This window comes from Cimex lectularius, unplaced genomic scaffold (assembly GCF_000648675.2).
Source record: "Cimex lectularius strain Harlan isolate CLEC.00 unplaced genomic scaffold, Clec_2.1 scaffold69, whole genome shotgun sequence".
Taxonomy (NCBI): Eukaryota; Metazoa; Arthropoda; class Insecta; order Hemiptera; family Cimicidae; genus Cimex; species Cimex lectularius.
The window spans coordinates 1,598,374-1,620,896 of record NW_019392630.1 but is presented as its reverse complement, the minus strand read 5'-3'; the positions used below and the strand labels follow the sequence as shown (position 1 = coordinate 1,620,896).

Below are 22,523 nucleotides of genomic sequence, written 5' to 3'. Positions count from 1 at the left end.
CAAAGGCTTTAACTGCTGCAATTTGGCAGAAGTCTATGATCAGCAATTTCCCCATTTATCTCTTACCATATTCATTGTTAATCAGACAACATCTGCTTGGTGGATGTGTAGTCTACCTAGTGATGCAGTCTCTTTTTCTGCTTCTGCTTCTTCGTGACTAGTCATATTCTGTGAATCTAGCATGACCCCCTTTCAACAGCATTGAACCCTTTTAATTGTTTGTGTATTTTATTTTGATTTTGTTATTTTACTGAAAGGGATTTACAGGTGGCACTTTTTTGTTCATTGGTCTTAGTGACTCCAGCTGATTACCTGACTTATAATATAACCCAATATGGGACTTCAATGTTCATATATACATACTGCATGTTGAATTTCAATATAATTTTATTTGATGATAACATCCAATTAACTTTATACATACTCATACATATATTTAGAATAAGGAAACAGTAATTACAACTTTTTGAAATGAGTATTTTTTGAGCACTGGAGCCGCTGAATAGAAGCGGAACTATATATTTCATTATTTCTACACAATAACAACAATAATATTTATATTTTCACATTGCACACATCCAATATTAAGTACATAGTATTTTACAACTTTAAAAAAATACAATTATGTTAAGTTATAAAAAAAAAAATTAAATTAAAACAAATTCGTTGATTAAAAAAAAGTTGGATGACCAGCAACTCAAGTGTATAAACAAATGCTTATTCATAGATGAAAAATTAAAATGAATAAAATGTAGCGACATCCTTCTTAGAACTTAAATGTACAAGGATGCAGACAGTCATAAACATATTAACAATAAACAAAGTACAAAAGAGAACAATTAGAGCTAGGTTAAAAAAAATATACAAAAATAATGACTTACATTTGTTTTACAGTTTCTTTTTAAATTACAACATTATTAAATTTAAAACTTAAATTAATACATCTAAATGAAACATTCATTCTAAAAGTGTCCAAAGGCACATAAATTATAAAAATTCACAACAAACATGTTCTATTACATTGTTGATTTCGTTAAATAAGTCTTTTTCGGTGGCACATCAAAAGGTTGAAGCAATGCCTCAGTTTTATCCTAATTGATCCCTCAAGTCCGCTGAGAGTTTATTTTTATACATTGATTGATAGTTATATAATTGTGTCCTACAGCTCTGTGGTCGTTTCAATCGGTGACCTGTCCATCAGGTAGTTGAATCCCAGGTGGGAGTAATCTTTCTTCTCTCGGAATGTGACATTTTCATTAGTTGGACTAGTATTGTGACCCGCTTCATCATCAGATCTTAAACCAAAATAGTATTGTGAATTAAGAGGTCATTTGATCAAACTATGAAGGTTTATAATATGACCAAATAAAACAGAAACAAAATAAAATTAATATTACATTTAAATAATTGTTTATACCTTCAGATTGTTCCTGTCTACCACCTAAACAACACGTTATATATATGTTAATCACCATTTCCTTTATTAGCCAATAAAAAAACCAACAAGGTTCAAAAACCTTTATTTATTAGGTATTTAAAAAAATTAAATCTCAAATTGCTAATTCAGCTACAGATACAGTTGAGTCCCGCTAATCCTAGTTTTGATTGATGAGAATGTTTTTTGGATGGATAATGGACAGTTATTTTGGTTTTAACTTTACTGCTGATCTTATTGCTGCTCTTTCATACAAAAATTGACAGGTTTGCATGGTGATATAGCTTTTACTAGATTTTTATTGCAATCTACATAAAAAATGCTCTAAAGTGATGTATTCACAGTCAGTTTGAGAAATTACAATGACAAAATAAAAATATTATAAATAGAAAATTTTAACTTTCAAAAATTTTGTGCAGTGAAACCAGGGCCTATTCACAAGAAGTGGCGAATATTTGTCTGGTATTTTTGGGTGAAAAATCACCAAAAAAAGTTTGGTCCAAATCCGTGACACATCAAACCTGGTCGTCATCTTGTTAGTCTGTATCACTTCAGACTAGTGGGACACTACTGTAATTTAAAGTTCTTAAATATTAGTCAGTCAGGCTGTAGCCTATATAAACTGTCTTTGACCAAGCTGAATATAAAAGGTTTTTGTTGTTGATAATTTTAAAATATGTAGCTGTTAAGTACATCAAATCACCATATTGTTTACAAAACAACTAAATATTTACCTATCATAAACAGGATTAATGTTGCCACCTGAGTGGTCATGGATGTTGTTGTTATTAATGTTATTGTGTCGACCAATGCTTGAAGCTCGTGCTGTTGTAGCAGCTTCCGAGCTTACTGGACTTTGTCCTAAAAACAAAGTTTGATCAATTATCGTTTCAAATATCATTAATAATGTCAAAAAATGTTGAATAATTACAATTACCTCCTTCTCCATGGTCTTTTGTTATGTAGCTTACATTATCTAATGAAAATGCATGGTTTTTTCTACTAAAATCTAACTGGAGATCATGATAACTGTCACTGTCATCCATTGGCACACTCATTTGTAAAACCTGGAAATAAAACTAAAAATAAAATATAGGAAAATATATTATGATTAATTATTTAAAGATTGAAGCTGTTTTTAACCTGTGTTTCATATTCTTTAAGGTTAGGCTCAACAAAGACAGGATCATATCTTGGCATCACGTACATCCTTTGCATTCTTTCCTTGTATGCTTTGTACCTAACAAAAACAAACAGAACATCATATGTATTTTTTTAAAATCTTTGTTCATTCGTAAATTTACCTGGACCAAGATATACAAATGTAAACAATTCCAGCAGATCCTAAGACTAGAATAAGAGCTGCAATCAGTATAACAGCATATGGGAAGACATCCCACTGAACTGCTACGACTGCTGTCCTCACAACTCTCACTTTCAGTGGACCATGCAGACTCACAACTTGTCCTCCGATATCAGTTGACAACTCAGCGGTAACGTTAGCGATGACATCTTCTGAGAATACAGTTCTGAAACAGTTGTATATGTTAGTCTATGCTTCTTTTTAAATAGATATATGTTATTCACTGACTTTTCAACAAGTGTGCTGTTTCTTGGAAGAATTTTTTCTGTTTGGGGATCGATGGCATAGAACCAGACATCAGTTCCTGTAGTGTCGGTGTTCAGTGTTATATTGTCCTTCGTTGATTCAAGCGGTGAGAGCTTCTCCAAACCAATAATGAGACCTGTCCTTTGCTCTAAAAGATCAACTACTGAATCCTCCTTGTGCTGAACTTTATCTGCAGATAGATCTTTAATAGCCATAATGATTCTGTCTGCATCTTCAATGACGTTTATCTAAAACCATGAGTAAACAGTCAAATATTTCATTTTTAAATTGAATTCACGAGAAAAATATGCAAAAACAATAATTTACCACAACTTCAGTAGTTGCGGTATTGGATACACCTTGAGGGTTGTCTTTGGCTTCTATTGTCAAACGAATAGGGAGAGATTCTGGAAGAATGCTGTCAATTGATCGCTTTGTCTTAATGTTTCCCGTTAGAGGTTCTATACTAAAGTATTCCGACATTCCTTTATCATCCGGTACTATCCTGTATTCCATCATGCCCAACTTTCCGCTATCTTTGTCTTCAGCCTTGACTTGCAATACCGTTCGCACTTCTTTCTTGTCTTTGGCAATAGCTCCAAAATATTTTTCTTTCTTGAATAGCTTTGAGTATGATGGGTAAACAAAGTGCGGTGAGTTGTCGTTGATGTCAATAACCTGAACTTTTACCTAAAGCAATATAAAATTAGAGTTTTCTGAAAATTATATAAATTGAACTATGAAACACTTACAGTTGTGGTACTTCTGTTCTCCTGACTGACATAATCAGCTAACGTGTCAAGTCTCAGTTTAAGAATGTACTCAGATGTGATTTCATGATCAAGTTTCCCTTGTGCCAATCTCAACTCACAGTTCTTTTCGCCAGTTACATTAGTGCTGAAGATGCCTGCTTCATCACCAGACTGAATGGTACATTTGATTGGAATATGTTGGTTTTTAGGTCTATCGTTGAGCACAGTGAATGTCTTAATCAATGTCTGTTCTGGGGCATCTTCAGGCAATTCAACAGTGTATGAATCCTCAGAGAAACCGATAACTACATCTGGATGTACTTGGGCAATATGACGAACGAAAATAGTCACTGATGTGATTGAGGATAACTGTGGGTCTCCCAAGTCATAAGCTTTGACATCAACCTAAAAAGACACTTCTCCTTAGAAAAACTATAACAAACTAGTCAAAAACGAAATTTACCTGGTATTGGTCATCTGTTTCTTTACTGAGATCATCTCTCACAGTCACCTCCCCAAGATCAGAATCAATGTGAAAGTACTTTAGGGCTTTATTCCTTCCAACAATTTCATACCGTACCTATAAGCATCAATGTTTTTTATTTATCCTTAAGGTATGATAACTTATTTTATGATGTTTGGTATCTTACTTTGTTCCCTGGCGATGTTCCATCGGAATCTGTTGCCATCAGGGTTGTAACTTTGGTACCGATCTTGACATTATCATCAAGGGTTATTGGTGTAGGTATAGTTAAAAATACAGGGGGAATGTCATTAACATCCTAAAACATAAAATTATTATCAACATGATGACAGAAACATTTTTAATAGTAGTAAAATTTCTTTTATTGTAAAAGTGTATCAATTTTAAAAGATACCAACATATTGCACATGAATGAGCATATATGTTGATTTAGTGTAACAGATCATCTATTAAATATAAAACATTGTAATAGTAATAATTTGTTTAAGGATTTTAAAAGTTCATCAAGAAGTCTTTGTATATATTATCGGGTTGTCCGGAAAATAATGCAGGATTTTAAGTTTTCATTAAAAAAAATCTATATAAAATATTCTGTTTACGTTTACAGGATTACNTGGGAAATTATTTTGATTAAAGAACATTGCTTTAAAGTAACTAGTTTCTTTTTTTTTGTTTAATACCAAAATCCTGCATTATTTTCCGGACAACCCAATATTTTGTTGGAAGCACGTACCACAATGTTTACGACCACTTTTGTTGTCGATCCTGGTTTAGTTGTGTTATTCTCCAAAGTGCCAACGATCAGGATATATTGGCTCTCCAGTTCATAATCAATACCTTTGATGGTTTTAATGACACCCGACACAGGGTCGATTTTGAACATGTCGTTTGGACCTTGCTTGATCGTGTATGTTATTTGCTTGGTCGTATCTGGATCATCTGCTTTGACTTGGGTAACTGTATAGTTTGGCATGTTCTCCGGAACTTCAGCTTTGTATAATGGGTTATGAAAAATTGGAAGTTCATCTTCTGTGTCTAAGACATGAATTGTCACAGTAGCTGTCGCTATCCTGGGATCTGGCGCCCCATCCATCGCCGTAACAACAAATTTATATTCCTGGAAATAATACATTAAATCATATTTCAAAATATACTAAATAATTTAAATATTACCTTTTCCTTTTCATAATCTAATGAAGTACTCGTCATCACATCTCCATTTTGTGGATTTATTGTAAATGGTACGTCCAACGGTAGTGAATAAGTCACATTTGAATTAATACCTTCATCGGCATCATTGGCTTTGACTTTTCCTACATGGATCCCGACTAATCCTTCTTTCACGGAAAATTCATACGGTAAATTTACAAATTCAGGGTTTTTATCGTTTATATCGCTGACCCTGATGTTTACTGTTGCTGTGCTGGATAGGCCACCTTCATCCTCAGCTTTTATTAACTGTAAATATGAAAAATTAGTAACAAAAATAAACAGTCAATTAGGTCATTTTAATTTTTACCAATTGGTATCTTGTCAGATCTTCTCTGTCTAGTTTTCTTATAACGCTTATCACACCAGATCTATCGTTGATTGCAAATTGTCTAAGATCATTTCCAGAAATTATGGAGTACATTACTTCTTCGTTTTCAGGATCACTTGCCTTTAAATTAAAATAATAATTAAAATTATTCCTTCTTAATACTTTAATTTTAAAATTTCCGCTTACGGTGATAGTTGCCACTGTTGAATTGATCGCTGCACCTTCACTAACGGTAACTTCATAAACAGAATGATCAAAAACAGGGCTTCTTGTGTTAGGACCAGGAACAACATTGACCTCCACTATTGTCTGGCCGGCTTTACCTCCAGAGTCAGTAGCCTGAGTAATTACAAAATTATTAATAAGTAATACATTTACAATAAAATTATTTTAATGTTGGTAACTTACTTGGACGGTGATGCTGTACTGTTCCCCAGCATTGAGCTTACCAACACTGTCTAAAACTCCAGATTGAGAGTTGATGCTGAACTTGTTCCTTCCATTGTTAGAAACATGGTATATGCTGTAAGTAAGCATCGCATTTTCCCCTGAATCGTTGTCAGTCGCAGTGACTTTAATTATTTCCCTATGGTTGTCACCAGCTTGAACAGAAATTGGCTGGAACATCGGAAGCCTGGGAGCATTGTCATTGACATCGTTAAGAATGACAGTGAGTGTCAAAGGTGGGCTTGCGGCACCGCCACCAGTCTTCTCCCTTGCTACGACCTTTAAACAAATTTTTTGACCTATTGTTAGTTTTCCATATAAAAAATATAACATACTCATAATATTGTAAGTTACCTGAAACCTAAAGACACCAGGGCTTGGAGGATCTCTGTCCAAATTCTCTTCACCGACTACTAAAATTCCATTGCTGTCTACTTGAAAAAATGTTGTAGTAAGTTCAAATGCATATGGAGGTTTCGGATCATCTTGGCCCTGTACATTAGAAAAATTATTATTTGTAAAAAAAAAAAGTAGTACAGTACTTACCAAATCGGCATCGCTAACTGTCAGCTTGATGGGCATTTTATTAACATCTAAAATTCTTGTACCAACAGGTGAATTTTCATCGACAAAACCCTCCTTTGCAGTCGCAGTGATGATAGGAGGACTGCTGTCCACTGGTTTGACATTTATAAACAACTTTGCAGTCGCAAACCGTTTTGAATTTGAAAACTCGGTCGCCTAAAATATTTAAAACAGTTTATTACATTGGGCATGGGTGTAGGTTTGCCGCTTTGTACTCCCCTATTATTTTATTAGTATACCATTTATCAATTATTCAGAAATCGTGAGATGCAGTCTGGTGTGAGTAGGTTTCAGAAAAACATTTTCTTTATCGTGCCAACGTTTCGATTTTTATGGGGATCATCTTCAGGGCTCAAAGTGTTTGTCTTCTGTGTAATTGTGCCATTCTTGCGTGTCGTGTAGAGAGTGCCCTCTCACATCACATCAGACCAAATCTCACGATTTCTGAATAATTATCGATTAAGGGTCTTTAACCACCACACATACCATGTATTGAACACATGAAGATTGCTTATTTAATGAAATTATCCATTGCAAAATCGGTATTGGACAAAATTCAAACAAAATAAGTTACAGTTTATTCGTGCACCACAGAGGTTCAAGAAGAATTAACTTAATTATTACTAACATTATTTTGATATATGTAGAAAGCTATATAAATGTAAAGCTTCCTTTGATACTGCAAAAATCAAAAAATCAATTGTTTAAAAGTATATTGAATATATTTTTTGGGGTCTGACCACATTATGCACAGTGACCGACGTTATTTGTTCCACCCAAATTTTTGATGAAGTTAACTTAAAAAAAATAAAATAAAATAAACGTATTTCATGGTTTCTGGTGCACTTTACTTTGGCTAATACAGATTGTTTTTTTTTTCTTCTAAATATTGCAGAATACACATCTGGATTTCCCCCACATCTATAGTTTCCTGGATACATAAAAAAAGAATTTTTTAAATCAGACATGCCTTTCAAAATTTATTCCAAATTTTATGTAAAAAATAAGTTGCTCCTCTGTAATTCCACACCTTATTAAAAATGTCTCAATTTGATGTGAAAAACAAAAGCTAAAAAAAAAATATTCCTAAATTAATATTTCTAGATAAATTATTTCTAAAAAAACCTTGTTGACAAGGACTGTTTTGGTTTTAGGCCTAGCTACAAAACCTTCCGAAAACTTCTTTTGCAGTCGATAAATTTGTTGACTATTTATTTTATTTTGATTATTAATTCATTTTTGTGGTAATTTACAAATAAATTTTTTAAAAATGTTTTTGTTTTTCACATAAAACTGAGACATTGAGACTTTTTTTACGAGCTTATTTCTGCTGTTAGGTTAAATGAGGGGTGCCGGTGATTTAAAAAAAGCATATTTGTAAGTATGCCAGTTTCGAATGAAGGGCCGCTGGATTCGAACCCGGGACCTTACAGTGAAACCATGAAATCCGTGTATGTTATCTATTTATTTTTTAATTTGTTTAATTAAAAACAAAATTAATGTGACAATTATTTAGTTTCTCTTAATGCTTAGCATGTTACAACTTGTCATCAGTTCCTCTTACCAAGCTTTAAAAAATATTTCTGTGTGTGTGTGTGTGTTCAGTCTGTTGACCGTCAATCATCAGCTACATTCTTTGCAACGTACATTAATATGTTTTGGACATGTTGTTTTGAACTTTTTATTTCGAGTTTATCCCTCGGTTTTGTAATGTATCAGCGAAGGATTGGTCTCTTCGAACTTTTGTTGTTCTGAACTATAAAGCCTCGGATAATACACCCGTTCTACGAAGCTAATATCCGCCAGGCTCATAAATAACGAACGTTTGAAAACAAGCGGGGAAAAAAGTTTAAAAGGCATAAATGAAGTAATAAGCATAAATCGTGAGTGCTCTGTGTACTAAAAGGCTACGCGATTCTGGAAAACCGCCAGTTAAACTGGAAACTGCAGTTGAAATAAGGAAGGGATGAAACTTCCTATAAAAAGTTTGGAAGTTTGGCAACGGTTCGCTTCAAAGAGGCTAATATAATTTCAATTAGAAGTATAAATAAGCGATCGAAATAATCGATACTATAGTGACAGAACTAAAAAATACATAGGCTCTAATGATTCTCTATCTGGTAATCTCATGTTATGGTTAGGGATACCCTTTCTCCAGGGTTACAGGAGGGAGGAAAAAATGTTATGGTTAACATGCAAGGAATTTTATTCCAATTTTAACATTAATTGGGAGGAAGGTATTATCGAGTACTACATATTCTACGTGAATCAACTGTTTGTACGTACATTGAAAACAAATGTTTAAAAAACTGCATGCTTTGGGGGCTGAAATAACATAGTTCTCGATTGCCCACATAAAAGATCAAATTATTTGCCAGTTGAATACAGGTCATAAGAATAAACTGTACGATTAACTGAACTGAGCGTGCTACGTTTTTGTCCTGTTTCTCAATTTTTACATTCACTTGTGTCAGTTCTCGGTACTGTAGTATGGATGTTGGAATCGCAAAAACATTTGCGATTTACAAATTTGACCTTTTCAATGCCTAAACACTTGAGGAGGACAAAACTGAAAGCAATGCACAAAAAGAAGAGTGTGGACTAAGACATTTGGATAAGGGCATAATCAATTAAGGTAGAACTGCTTGTGAAGTTCCATAGCTTAGAAGTCTTTACATTTCAATAAATGAACACTAGCGGTTTCTAATGCAGTAATTGCGAACTGGTGGGACCGAACAATTACCTCAAAGAACCATCAGAACTCAAGAAAAATACCAGACGTTTCCTTTGATACTGCAAAACAGTTATTTTTCAGTAAATCGTTACTTGTAGAAAATTAGCAAATAAACTGAGTTTATGTGGAGTTCGGTAACTTTTATGAGCAGGACGGAGACCTAGGTTCCCGGGAATTGCAACAACACCGGAGTATGTCGAAGGAAATCACTCTTAGAAGTACCTTAACGATGATGACGAAACGCTTGGCCGTGTTTGTGTCGACAGGCTTAATCTGCTGAACGATACCCGTCGATGAGTCAATTTCGAAAAAATCCGCGTAGTTGCTCGGGGTGCCGGAGAGGAAGCTGTAGACTATCGGTTTGTTGAGAGAATCCATGTCGACAGCTTGGATCTTCTCGGGGGTGATGGAAAGGACACCGGCAAGCACGCCGCTGTTCACCTGTAACGAAGATAAAAGTAATGAATCACCTTAATGATAATTTTGTCGAATTTCACTCACCGTTGCGTAGTATTCGGGGTTGATGCAAGCTCCGTCCACCAACATACAGCCCTGGTAAATGAACGAAGGGTCGAGGTCGTCTTCGTCTTTGACGTTGACGGTCATGGTGGTCGTTGCTGTGAACCTCTCACCTTGATTTCTCGCCTTGTCCTGGAACAACGGGACTTCGTTATGATCATTTTATCCGATATATGACCAAATTTTGTATTGATTGAAAAATATTGTAAATGATGCCTCATTTTTCTCTTAACAATTTTTAATAATTATGATCATTAGGTCATTTATAAAAGAAAGGCTTTATTTGAAGTTTTGAAACAATTGAGTTAAAAATATAAACAAACGACGTCGGTGTAACGTGGAAATTTTTAAATATATCTATGATATTTTCTCTTGGTCATCGGGACCTGAAAGCTGGTTAATCTATCAAAAATTAAAGCTGCTTCTATTCAGGGTTATAAGCAGGAAACAGACAAAAGCAGGGATAGGAAGACAAAAATAGCCAAACTAGAAAATATTGTAGCCTAAAACCTCCATGTTTTGCAGTGGTTCTAACTTGTTAATTACTCAATTACTAATCAAAAGCTCTTAGTTTACATTCTTTATCGCATTGCTCTTGGCCTGCACCATTAAACTCGAAGGAAGTACATCTTTTAATATCAACGACACCATTTTCTTCTGGTTTTCCTGTTGAGGGTTCTTCTATAATTTTCCTTGCACCAACTTCATCCGATCTTCACCCTCTGGTGTAGGTCCTTTCAGTTGTCTAGTAAATTTACGTTAATGCCACGACCATCCATCCTGGTATGGGCAAGTTTTATCCTTTTCCGTTTTTGTTTTAGTGCATTTTTTAACACCCTTTTTTAAATGTGTATCTTTTGAATGTACTTTTAAATGGTCAGGGTTGTATAGTTCAACAGCATTCGCTGAGAGATTACAGATCAGGTTGAAAGATAATCAAAATCAGTCTTTCACGTCGTAGATCAATTTAAAACAGCCCCGAGGTAGCGTTTTATCAAAGGGACCAAGGCAAGCGTTCGAGAATCGCCTCTATCTCCTTTCAATATTTATGCGTCGACTTGAACGGGAATTACACGCTGAAGCTGGTGGGATTTAATTGTACAAGTTATGCCATCCTCGGCTGACCTTAGGCTCGCCCATTATTTATATATTTGACTCTAATAAATATTCAATATTCAAAACTTACCGCGGTGTTGTGAATAAAAAAGAAAGAATACGACAGGGCGGACAAATCCAACTGTAATTGGCCGAATAAATAAAAGGACATGAGTTAGCACTCACGCGAAAGGATATCATCGCACCGGATTCGTAATGGAGTCGGTAAGGACGCCGGTTAATTGGTCCATTAGTACGAACCTCTTTCGGATTAACATATGTATTTACAAAGCGGTCTGACATTTGAATACTGTCACGGACATCGATGCCCGCCAGTTCGATCGTCAACGCAACCGAGACTCTTTTCGAAGCAATTCCTATCCCCCTATACACACAAAAGAAATTTTGGATTTAAAAAATGTCGCTTTAAGTTCGATGTTTTTCTTCCTCTTTCTTCCACTCCGAGCTAAACAAGTCTATTGTGGAAAAGTCTGAACTTTGAAGAAGAAAGATTAAAATAAGGAAATGTGCGGTGATTAGTGACCGTTAGTCTATGATTATTCGGAAATCGTGAGATGTGGTCTGGTGTGATGTAAGTTTCAGAAAAACATTTTCTTTATCGTGCCAACGTTTCGATCTTTAATGAGATTATCTTCAGGGCTCAAAGTGTTTGTTTTCTGCGTAATTGTGCCATTCTTGCGTGTCGTGTTGAGAGTGCCCAGGACCCAGCTTCTCGAAAACGTCTACCGGCGTCTGGCAGAGTTTGGAAGAGAACTCCGATGGCTATACCGGATACCAAGGGCACTCTCAACACGACACGCAAGAATGGCACAATTACGCAGAAAACAAACCCTTTGAACACTGAAGATGATCTCAATAAAAGATCGAAACGTTGGCACGATAAAGAAAATGCATTTCTGAAACCTACGTCACACCAAACCGCATCTCACGATTTCCGAATAAAAATAAGGAAAGTTAACGCCCAAAAGAAATTATGCATAATTAGCATTTGTTTGTAGTTTGGTCGTTTATAGTCTTTTGGTCTACCTTGGTATGTCAGACGAGTTCCAGCATTTTGCAATATTTAGTGCTGGGTCATTCTTTCCCTAAGTTTCTCGAGTCTTAAGAATGATGCGAGGTTTTTTTAAAAATGCACATAGCCCTCAGTTAGTAATGAAAGACCTTTGCAAGAGTTAAGTTTGAGGGTAATGGGTTGTTGCATACCTAGAAAATGGTGTGTGCAGATGGACTGGGTGTGTATTTAAGAATACGAGTCAATGATCTCTTCCCGGTTACACTGACCCAGAGTGGAGCAGTAGAGGTTAGCATACTATAGTAGACCAGCCGCGATGTACAGTTGCAGATGTCAGTTCGGTTTTTCTAGAGCGCGTTCTGAAACCTTTTCTGAAACCACAGCTTACGGAGGTGAACCTTCACGTCCTTCAACTTCGATACACCGTTATGCCTCGAGAGCGAGGTACGGGCTAATAGATCCTCGCCCTTCTCAGGGCGTTGAATACCACGAGGAAACATATGGCCAGTACTGATTTCAGTACTTAGGTCGACATTGCGATGGGCCTGAAGTTTGGTCATTTCCAAACGTTTTTCGTCTGGATTTAATTTTTGTTTTGATCTTTCAAACACATTTGACTTTTTCACATCTTCAATTTTTGGTTTCATCCATAATTATTATTAAAAAGCAAAGATGTCAAAAGCCAAAACTGCGAGCAAGACCAAAATGAACCTAATCTACAACTAACCCTATCAGCCTTGTCCTTCTTTTTCAAAACTCTCAGGTTATTTTTTAACGAGCATGTTAATATCACCTACTCAGGTGGATCTATTAAATTGTTTTACTGCTCGCTTCTGCATTATCGAAGTTTTTTAACAAATATTAATTTTTGCTAATCAGAACAGGGTTCGGTTCCAGTCAGTTCGTATCAGCAGGAATGTATGTAAAAGTACTGCTCGGCTGAAACAAAACGAGAATTTTTTCTGCCAATTCTTTTTATTTATAATGTACAGAAAAAATATATGAACAATCAGAATGCCGTATATTTGGACTAAGGCTTCAAAGCCGTTCAATATTTGCTTTATAAAATTTCTACAACTATTGTCTTTTCCACTCATTTTGCTTTTAACAATTGTACATACACCACCTGCAAGTCATAAAACCTAGTAATATATAGTTCAATAGACTACAGTACTGATAATTTTATCAAACAAAAGTAAGCCAGAAGAGCTGTTTTTTACCCTTTAAAGGAAAATGTCAATCCGAATTTTGACCATATGAAACGACCTGATCCATTTAGACCATTTTTTCATTCCAATTTGAACATTGGATTTAATTATTTATCTTTTAAATTATTGTTTTATTTATCATTACGGGTTATCTTTATTTTTACTGGGCATCTTTAAAGTAAGCTTACTCGTTTTGTTTAATTATCTTGGTTTTTAATGATTTATCTTGATAAATAAATATCGAATGTTTCAAGAGTTCATCAAGAAACAACATAAAGTGTTAAACACAAAAGTTTAAAATATTACTAGCAGTAAATAACAAAACAGGTTTTTGGGGCATGTGACGGTGACAGTATTTTACGTCTCGGGAGACCGATTTTTCTTCAGGCTCTCTTTTGTCTATTTAGTGACGGTGATAATGAAACAAGAAGCAGAACGCCTCCTTACAATAAAAAGAACATTTTACCGACTTACGATTGTACAATAGTCGGAAGTGAAGCTTTATCATTTAAAAAAAAAAAACGTTTTACCCTGATGATTCTTATAACCGTCCTCTCAAACTTTAGCAAGATTTTAATCTCTAATGTCCATTCGATGTGACTTGCGGGTTCAGCCGGAAGTTATTGAAGTTATTATTGAATTTTGCGGATCTTTGTCCGTTTCCCTTTCAAATCGATAAGCGCCATTTCCAAACCTAATTGAAAATCAATGGGACATAAAGTCTTTCTGACAGTAATAGATTTACGATATGACAATGAGTGGTGTGGCTCGTGTAACCTCCATTAGGCCTTGAAAGTGAACCTCCTAAAGGAAATAACGATTGCTAAGAGATAAATGGTTTGACACGATACTACTATATTGAAAAAGCACAATTTGAAGATGTTTCTGTTTAAAATCTCTTCTGGACAGTTTATAAGTCAATGGGAGGACAAGTTCGAGAGACTAGGTTATACCGAAAGTGGGCATCATCTTTTTCACTGAGACTTGATAAGGAGAACCAGAATTTATCAACATGACAGGCTTTTCTCGTACAGTGGTGAAATGTTGAGAATGAAATTAGAGAGAGGTGTCATAGCGTAGATCTCCAGAGTAAACATACAACAGTCGTCTATCAAAATTGAACTCTTGAGAGATTTCGAGGCAGGGTTGCATGTCGGCCATTTATTGAAGAAATTACGAAATAAACATAACTGTTGTGTAATTTTCACTTACAGGACAATGATCCGGTAGTTAGTTCGGTTCCGATCATTTTGGTTTGCCGATCGGTTTTTATCAGATAGAAACGTTTCTGCTTGTCACCATCGTCAATGCCTCACCCTTCTTATACCCCTTTTCTAGCATATGTTGAAAATCCAAATTGCCGAGGATTTAGCCGGCCAGTAGCGTTTTGGCAGGGGCGAGATTATTTTGGTGCCTCACGTGCTTATCGCCTTGGCTCTCCGACAAACTAATCAGACTGTCAGAGCCGTTTCGTCTTCTTACTGCTATTAGTTAGGTCTGGATAGGCTTTCAGAGATTCAAGGTGTTTACAAACAGGGTGAGACACCAAAATAATCCCGACTCTTTTTCCGGGCATTTGGTATCGTTAACCTTGCGGTTTTACTGTTTTGTCTCACCCTTCTTTAACTAATCAAACACAAAATGCAGAGAGGCAGTGAGGATAGGAAACAACCAATACGTGGGTGTATTTACGCGTTTTCTCTATAAAATTATTTTTTCTTACTTGAGTGATTAGTTCACTGATGTCTTCAGCGATTTGATATTTCTCCTCACTCAAAATCATTTCTTGGCATTCAGAATTTAACGATATAAATATTCCAATCACACCTGTTCATCTTCGTTCTGCCAACCGGAGTTAAGCTTGGGCCTTACCAGCCACCAACGCAGGTTTCCTTCCAGACCTTTCTGCTTTTTACGAGAATTATCGAGGCAAGTCACACCGCCATTTCTCTAACATGGGGTGAGGATCATTACTAATAGGAACGCGGTCGGTGGGGTATTAATATAAGTCATAATTGACCCGCGCATGCTACTGAATTACTCTAATAATTATAGTCTCATCTTTAAAATCAATACATCTCTCTATGAACAGACCAACCTTTGTTTTTTTCAACCTAACTCGTCAATCTGATTTGTACTAATTTCCCTGCATCAATTGCCTGGTATGAAAGCAATCTTACAGAGCATTTGGTTGAACCTCTTTCCGCCTAGTACTGTTTATATTTTGCTGGTTTGACCTGGGTGTCAAGACCAAAGTCGGAAATCGTTACTGAAACTGAATTGTAAAAATTGATAAGCAGAGATACACGTCTGATATACAACGTCGATATTTATCCATCACCCAATACACAACCTATACACCTAAGGCAATTTAGATTAGATAGAGTGCTCATTATATCGCCATCGGCCATCGTACCCTACATAATCACGCCAGTAAACAGTCGGAAACGACGACAAAAGAAAATGATGATGGTGATGATAACAAAATGCTATGCAGCAGGGGGGTTGTTTTCCCCAAGCACTGCAGCCTTCTGGCTTATTGTACTTTTCCTAGTTTCTTAATGCAGTTCAATTCACTTGATACTTTTTTAAAGTCATAGGTGCAATTATTTTTCTTGGGTCTTCTTGGTACCCCAGATTCTGTCTCCATTGATCAATTTGAAGGCAATATAGGTGGCAGTTTCTTCCTTCTCGTTCCTGAGGTCCTGTTATTGCTGCAATTCTTTTTTGCGAATATTCTTGGTATAAACAAGGTAACTTTCACATGATGGCAATTTATACCCATACTGTGAAGACGTTTTCTACCGCGACTAATTTTACGCTCATTATATATGGCAATGTGGATGTCAGTTGTGGTGAGGGTTCTTTAACCATGAATTAGTAATTGGAACGCGATTGATTGTCTTCCATCACTCTATTAACTTACAAGTTAAAGCTAATTGGGTGTCTTGGGTTACCACTCAGTATTCTGCCATCGGCCTTCTCTCAATTCGCATTCCCAATAGTAAATACAATTTGAGAATACTTTTAACGCAAGAGACAACTGTTTACTGACCGCATCGCAGTTATATAAAATAAGTGCCTAACACTAGGGGAGCCAAAGATTCGTTATTAAGCCGCAATTTTCACATGGGTGGCATACAAACTTCCTTTTTGTATAGAGCCTTATAATATTTTTACTAAGTGGATACAACTTTTCTTCACGCAGTACACTTACTGGCTTTGGTCCAAAAGTAAGTGACTGTGTGCCAACAGGATAAATATAATTGAAATTCGGTGAAACGTGGAAACAAAATCAGATCATGAAACATGGATATCAACCTGTAAGTTTTAGCTTATGTATTTATTATGATGTTTTGGAGGACCGAATTCTTTGTTTCCTTAAAAATAATACTGTCTGAAGTGCTTGGTCTCTGATTAACAACGAGAAGTTCCGAAATGGACGGCACTCTTTTGATGTTTCTATAGATGACACACCTTTAATAATAAATCCAGCTAATGCCTCTTAATGTTTTTTCTGATTTGTTGTTAAGTCGTGCTTTGCCGGATCGCGCCAAATAAATCAAACCGGCTAATATATTTAGTTGCAATCAGCATGCAGTACAGTACACCACAAGGAGGTTATTATTTCACATATTTATTTTAATGGGGGAGTGTTTCTTTGAGGCGCTTCCTACACCAGAGTCTTCTGGTATGAGATAGCTTTTGATCTGGCAGCTTGAGGCCAGGGGGCCGAAAAAGCCTTGAAGTTCAGTTCCCTTTCTATTCGTCGGCAACAAATTGAATGACTACCAACAGTGATGATTAAGCGTTCTCGATCACGTGGGATGGGACAATTCGACCTTGTTTGCCAACATCGCTATGTAAAAACAGAAAAAAATTATAAGAAAGCAAAACGTTGCAAAACCACAATAACTACTCTAAAACATATGGAGTAAGTCATCCTTTCAGGAAAATTTTCATTTATAAACGAAAAATACATTCAATAATTAGCAAAAATGCATTTTTGATAGGACATATTTTTGTCCTTAATTTAATCGAGTCAGCTCCCGGTTACGTCAGTGATAAACAGGCAGGATAATCCGCCACAAAAAAATAAAAGAATAAAATTGTTTGACAGGACACGTCGGAAATGCTGATTATCTTTTTACAAGTTGAAACTGTAAGACATGAGAATAGAGGCCACACAGAAAGGAACAGAGTTGTATATGGTAAAGGAAGGTTGATAAGACTCAACGTCTTGTTTATTTGTACGTGACCGCTAAAAGCAAATAAAAAACTGACAGTTGAAATGTTTATGTTTCCTGATGCCTGTGACGGTAATTGTTGCAAATCGGGACGAAATTCCGACCAAACTCAACGTTCACGCTCCGCAAATTAATGTCATTCGGGTGTGGAAAGTACTTTTACACCGAATATCCTTAGTAACGTCCAGTTTCCCTTTCACCCGAGTCGATCCAAATATGGAGCCAGCTAGCCACAATCATATCCGACTTGTGTGAACTTTTTTGAAAGATTTTTGTATAGAAATGATGAATGATGTACTGAGTGCGGTGTTCAATCCTTTTTAAAAAGATAGTTCCTACTCACAGTAAGTTGTAAACTCACTGTGAGTAGGAACTATCGTTTTTAAAAGGATAGATTTTTGTATTTTCCTCCTGTCATATCGTTTTTCCTCCCAAAATAGACCCCAAAGAAAACATTGATTCAAAATGATAAATAATTTACCCACTATTTATAATCCATACACATTCTATCATCGGTGTGGTATAATATAAACAGAGGACCCTCTTTCCTGTGGAACCATGTTTTATTAAATCAAAAAGCATATATGTGTGTGTGTGAAACGTAAGTCGCACTAAATTAATTTTATATGGAGGTCGAAGCTTAAGCAATAATATTTCTACTTACAATACTGATTGTTTTTTAAGTTCACGACCGCATTATAAAATGATCAATACTATTATAAGTGTGAGATTTTCTCTTGAGGCCTTCTGGGTAACGAAATCTGTAGTTTAGTCGTTTCCCATCATTTTGGTCTGTCTGTCTGTTTTTGTCTAAAAAAACACGTTTCTGCTGGTCGTCATTGTTAATGCTTATCTTTGCCTCATTATGTTTTATCCATTTTCTTAAATAATGCGAAAATTTAGCATTCAGTAGCATTTTTGCAGGGGCGGGCATTTTGGTTCCCCACCCTGCTTATAACCTTGACCAGAAATAACTGGAAACTTTGACAAGCCGTTCCGCCTTCTGGGCGTCTCTTTATGAAGTATAATCATTTTCTGACAGTTTAGATAGACTGTGAAATCTGCATAAAAATGGTGTAAAATGGTATACTGACATAGTTGATTTGAATAGGTTGAAAGGCGAAATAAAAATATTAAAAAACGGAACTTTTAAACTTTCAATTTTTTTTCGAAACAAGGGCCTATTAACAAGAAATGACGTGCGTATACGTATCCGATATTTTGGAATGTAGGATCACCAAAACATGTTTGGTCCAAGTCTGTGACCCACCTACCTGGTCGTCCCCTTGTTAGTAAACCAACGAGAAGAAGCAATCAAAAATGATCATAAACGACCAAAATTCAGGAACTCAAAATAATTTAAATTGTCAGGTTTCTGCTTGGGAGTGTGGGTTGATGAACCTGAGTTTAGCCTTGATGATTTTGGTCTGCCTAAGGGATTTTGTCTGAGTGACACGTTTCTGAATGTTTCCATCTTAAATGTTTCACTTTGCTTAACCCCTCTTATATCCCTTTTCGAAAAGAATGCAAAAGCCGAAACGGTGAAAATTAACAGACTAAAACGATCGTAAGAGACCAAAACAATCATTTGTTTATAAATATTTCCAGATCCTTTTGATTCGAAAATGCTACCAATGCTCCGGCATGTTTTTGGAACTGTCCACCCATGTAGGGGCCTTAATTTTGTTGTATTATGTAGTAAGATTGTTTGTGTCACCTGCGAATATATGTACTGCACGGTTAAAACGTCTTAGGTATATATTGAATAGTTAGAAGGACCAATGTTGCTTCCTTGAGAGATACTCTCCCTTTTATAAAGGTTGATTCCCTGACAGCGAGGATACTGTTTGGTCTGTTAAACGCACTTGGGCTTCTCGCCAACTTCTTATAATCCTGATCTACCTAACTGCAAATACAATGAGAAAATTAGGTACCACACATGCATATCACTGAAGATTGCGAGAAGTAAAAACAATCGTAATGAGTAAATCCCACATGGTACAACTTATACTAACATATTTAAGATCCTTTGGTGAAATCTTATGTACCTAAACCGCTTAACTAAAGCTAATCTTGTGTGTTATCCTTAACTTTTCATAGCTACCAATTGACTGAAAAGACAAAAAAGAAACCGTCGTTGAAAATTAGCAAGACTAATCACAATAATTACACTACAATAATTATTATTTATGATAAGAACGTCTCCCTTCAATAGGAAATTTCATATGTTCACTTTAATGTGGCCAATCAAACAATGACCTATATATCACGTTGTACTTGACCTAATCAAAACCCGTTATAAAAATTTCATAAATGCATTACAATCTAATCTAAATAATCTTACTCGACAGTTATCCACTTGTGCACTATCTGATTATCCTCATCTTTAAAGTGAATGTCTCATGACTTTTCCTGAGAGGTAAGAGGTTTGAATGTGAAGTCACTTCTGCAAATGACTCTTATGGCGTCTAACCGAAAATCACAAAAAGTCTTAGTTAATAGAGTAATTATAGTCGTAAATTTCAAACAAGCAATTAAAAAATGGGAATAGGCCTGTTTTTTAAGGAAAACCTTTTTTAAGGATTGTCACAGAATATAAGAAACAGTTTAAATAAGTGACAATATCGCTTGTGCTATTGTTTAATTTTAAAAGCATTACCGTGAGATAAAGTAGCGGGCTGTCATAATTTTCGTCTACAAAACCGTTGTAGTAAGTCCGGAGAGGGTCGTAAGCACGGGTCCCCCGAAAGAGTGCGAAGCAAAGCACGGCGATTAGAATCTGTCTGAACATGGCGTGAACACCGTTCGGCCAACTGAGGTGCACTGCCATTGTCCGTTTCCACGGCCGTGCCGGCTTGTTTTCCTACGTCATGGCAAAATTTAAAAAAGCAAACAAACAATAACCGAACAACTACTGGCGGATGGTTTCCCGAGCGATACGCTAACTAGGTGAAGGCGACCGAAGGCGAGAATCGCTTACTGGCTTTAAAATCTAGTGGTATTTTTAATTTTGAACGTTTATGTTTAAATTATAGCAGATGTGAAGGCGAATCAAATATCCAACAAACCTTGAACGCGTCAAATGATAAAGCTATCAGAAACAGATTTGGAATAAATAAAAATATTTGAATTTCACTGGCGTACGATGTTATCCTCAAATAGAACATTGTCTCCCAACTAAACAGAATCGTTGAAAAACGGTTTATAAACATTTGAATTAACATTGCATTGACAATGAGTCTCACTGTCATTAATAAAACCTAGGAAAATATCACACAAAGAAATTTATACTTTTGTTTAAAATGGTTGGTAATATTTCACGCATTTACTATTTATAAATGGAAAACATGTCCACAGTATCTTGATTTTACTCTTTTTACACGTTAATTATAATGACTTCATACTTTATTGTTTTATTTTTTTAAAAATCCAGAAATGGTATTTTGTTTCATTTGTCTATATACAAAAGTTGCTTTCTGTAAAAGAACTAAACACATTTATTTTTATGCAATATATTTCGGTTTCAGTAATTAACTAATTATTTGGAGTTAAGTATGTATATTTAACACACATAGGGTCCTTCAAATTTTATTTTTTAATATTAATTATGACTTAATTTGGTGATAAAAATATTTTAAATCAGAAATGTAGGTTATTTATTTGAATAAAAACACCATTTATTTTTTCAACATATTTCATTTGCTAATGTGTTTATTCCAGTTCCGCCACGTCCCTGGTCCCTCTTCAGAGTTCGCTATTGGCAAAATTGAACTTCTAGGACGTGGCCCGAAATGCATTAGCAACTACAAATGCAATTGCATAAAAAATAAATGGTGTGCTTAATAATATTCCCCTTTCGAATGCTCGACTTCTTATATCCTCGTTCCAGAATAATGCAGGAATCCGAAACGGCTTAAATTAATAGACCAAAATGATCCAAAGCGACCAAACTACAGGTTCATTACCCCGCAATCCCCAAGAAGAAACCTCAGAATTTAAATTTATCTGGAACGTGAGGGGAAAACAAGCAGATAGAATTTCACAATTAACGTTTTGCTCACGCTCCGGATAAAATTAAATTGCAAGGTTACTACTTGAGTATTGCTGGGCGATGAAATTGTCGTTCGGCAAATTTATCTGTTTACCCTAATTATTTTGATTTGTCAGGCGCGTTTCAGCCATCATCAGTTGGTTTGTGTGTATTTTTTAACTACGGCATCTCTGAAGATAGCGAAAGCCCAAATGCTTCTACCAAAACAAAACCACAATGATAAGCATATCAAAATGAACTGCAATCACCAAACTTCAGGTTCATCATTCTGTATTGCCAAAGGGAAAAACTCACAATTTTAGTGTATCTGGAACATGAGCGATTGTGGCCTTATCTGATTTTAGCTCCGCCATAAAAGCCTTGGAGAACAGATGTATACGGACAAACTTAGTAAATATTTAGCTTGGATTTTTATGATCTCCTGCCACCATCAATGGCGGGTTAGTGTGATGTTTTGAACTATGAAATCACAGATGACAAGAAGCTAAAACACGTCTTACCAAGTCACAGTCCAAAGCATTGTCTTTATTTCGAAAATGCTGCTAAAGCGTGAAATTAGAGATTTTCAGAACGTTTTAAAGGTTTTGAAAAAAATTATTTACTAAATTTAATTTCTTTGTATTTTTAATATAAACCAAATAAAAACACGAGATTTTTCTATTGTATTTTTAAATTACTCACTTGGCGAATCTGTTTATAAGTCCCTGGATTGTAATATGAAAATCAAAACACAATTCTTCAACAAAATAATGAGGGGGAAAGCAAGTTTTCATTGTAAAAACAT

General features: G+C 35.5%; 1 protein-coding gene across 7 annotated transcripts in view; it reads right to left on the bottom strand.

Annotated features, from left to right (window-relative positions):
• Positions 1–476: 476 nt before the first annotated feature.
• Positions 477–22,523, bottom strand: part of LOC106670380 (cadherin-99C) — a 401,762-nt gene continuing 379,715 nt past the window's right edge. For 4 of the 7 annotated variants that reach the window (XM_014400658.2, XM_014400660.2, XM_024227131.1 and 1 more), the window contains 19 exons: positions 10,088–10,237; positions 9,809–10,027; positions 6,814–7,008; positions 6,622–6,759; positions 6,229–6,546; positions 6,007–6,159; positions 5,800–5,940; positions 5,454–5,738; positions 5,014–5,397; positions 4,447–4,578; positions 4,260–4,376; positions 3,797–4,201; positions 3,372–3,734; positions 3,027–3,292; positions 2,740–2,964; positions 2,579–2,675; positions 2,373–2,502; positions 2,170–2,296; positions 1,160–1,295 (listed from right to left, as the gene is read on the bottom strand). In XM_014400658.2, the coding sequence (XP_014256144.1) occupies positions 1,160–1,295; positions 2,170–2,296; positions 2,373–2,502; positions 2,579–2,675; positions 2,740–2,964; positions 3,027–3,292; positions 3,372–3,734; positions 3,797–4,201; positions 4,260–4,376; positions 4,447–4,578; positions 5,014–5,397; positions 5,454–5,738; positions 5,800–5,940; positions 6,007–6,159; positions 6,229–6,546; positions 6,622–6,759; positions 6,814–7,008; positions 9,809–10,027; positions 10,088–10,237 (3,981 nt within the window). Of the gene's footprint in view, positions 1,296–1,417; positions 1,442–2,169; positions 2,297–2,372; positions 2,503–2,578; positions 2,676–2,739; positions 2,965–3,026; positions 3,293–3,371; positions 3,735–3,796; positions 4,202–4,259; positions 4,377–4,446; positions 4,579–5,013; positions 5,398–5,453; positions 5,739–5,799; positions 5,941–6,006; positions 6,160–6,228; positions 6,547–6,621; positions 6,760–6,813; positions 7,009–9,808; positions 10,028–10,087; positions 10,238–20,347; positions 20,674–22,523 lie in introns of those variants that run through there. The other 3 variants (XM_014400662.2, XM_024227175.1, XM_024227116.1) reach the window with 3 other exon arrangements.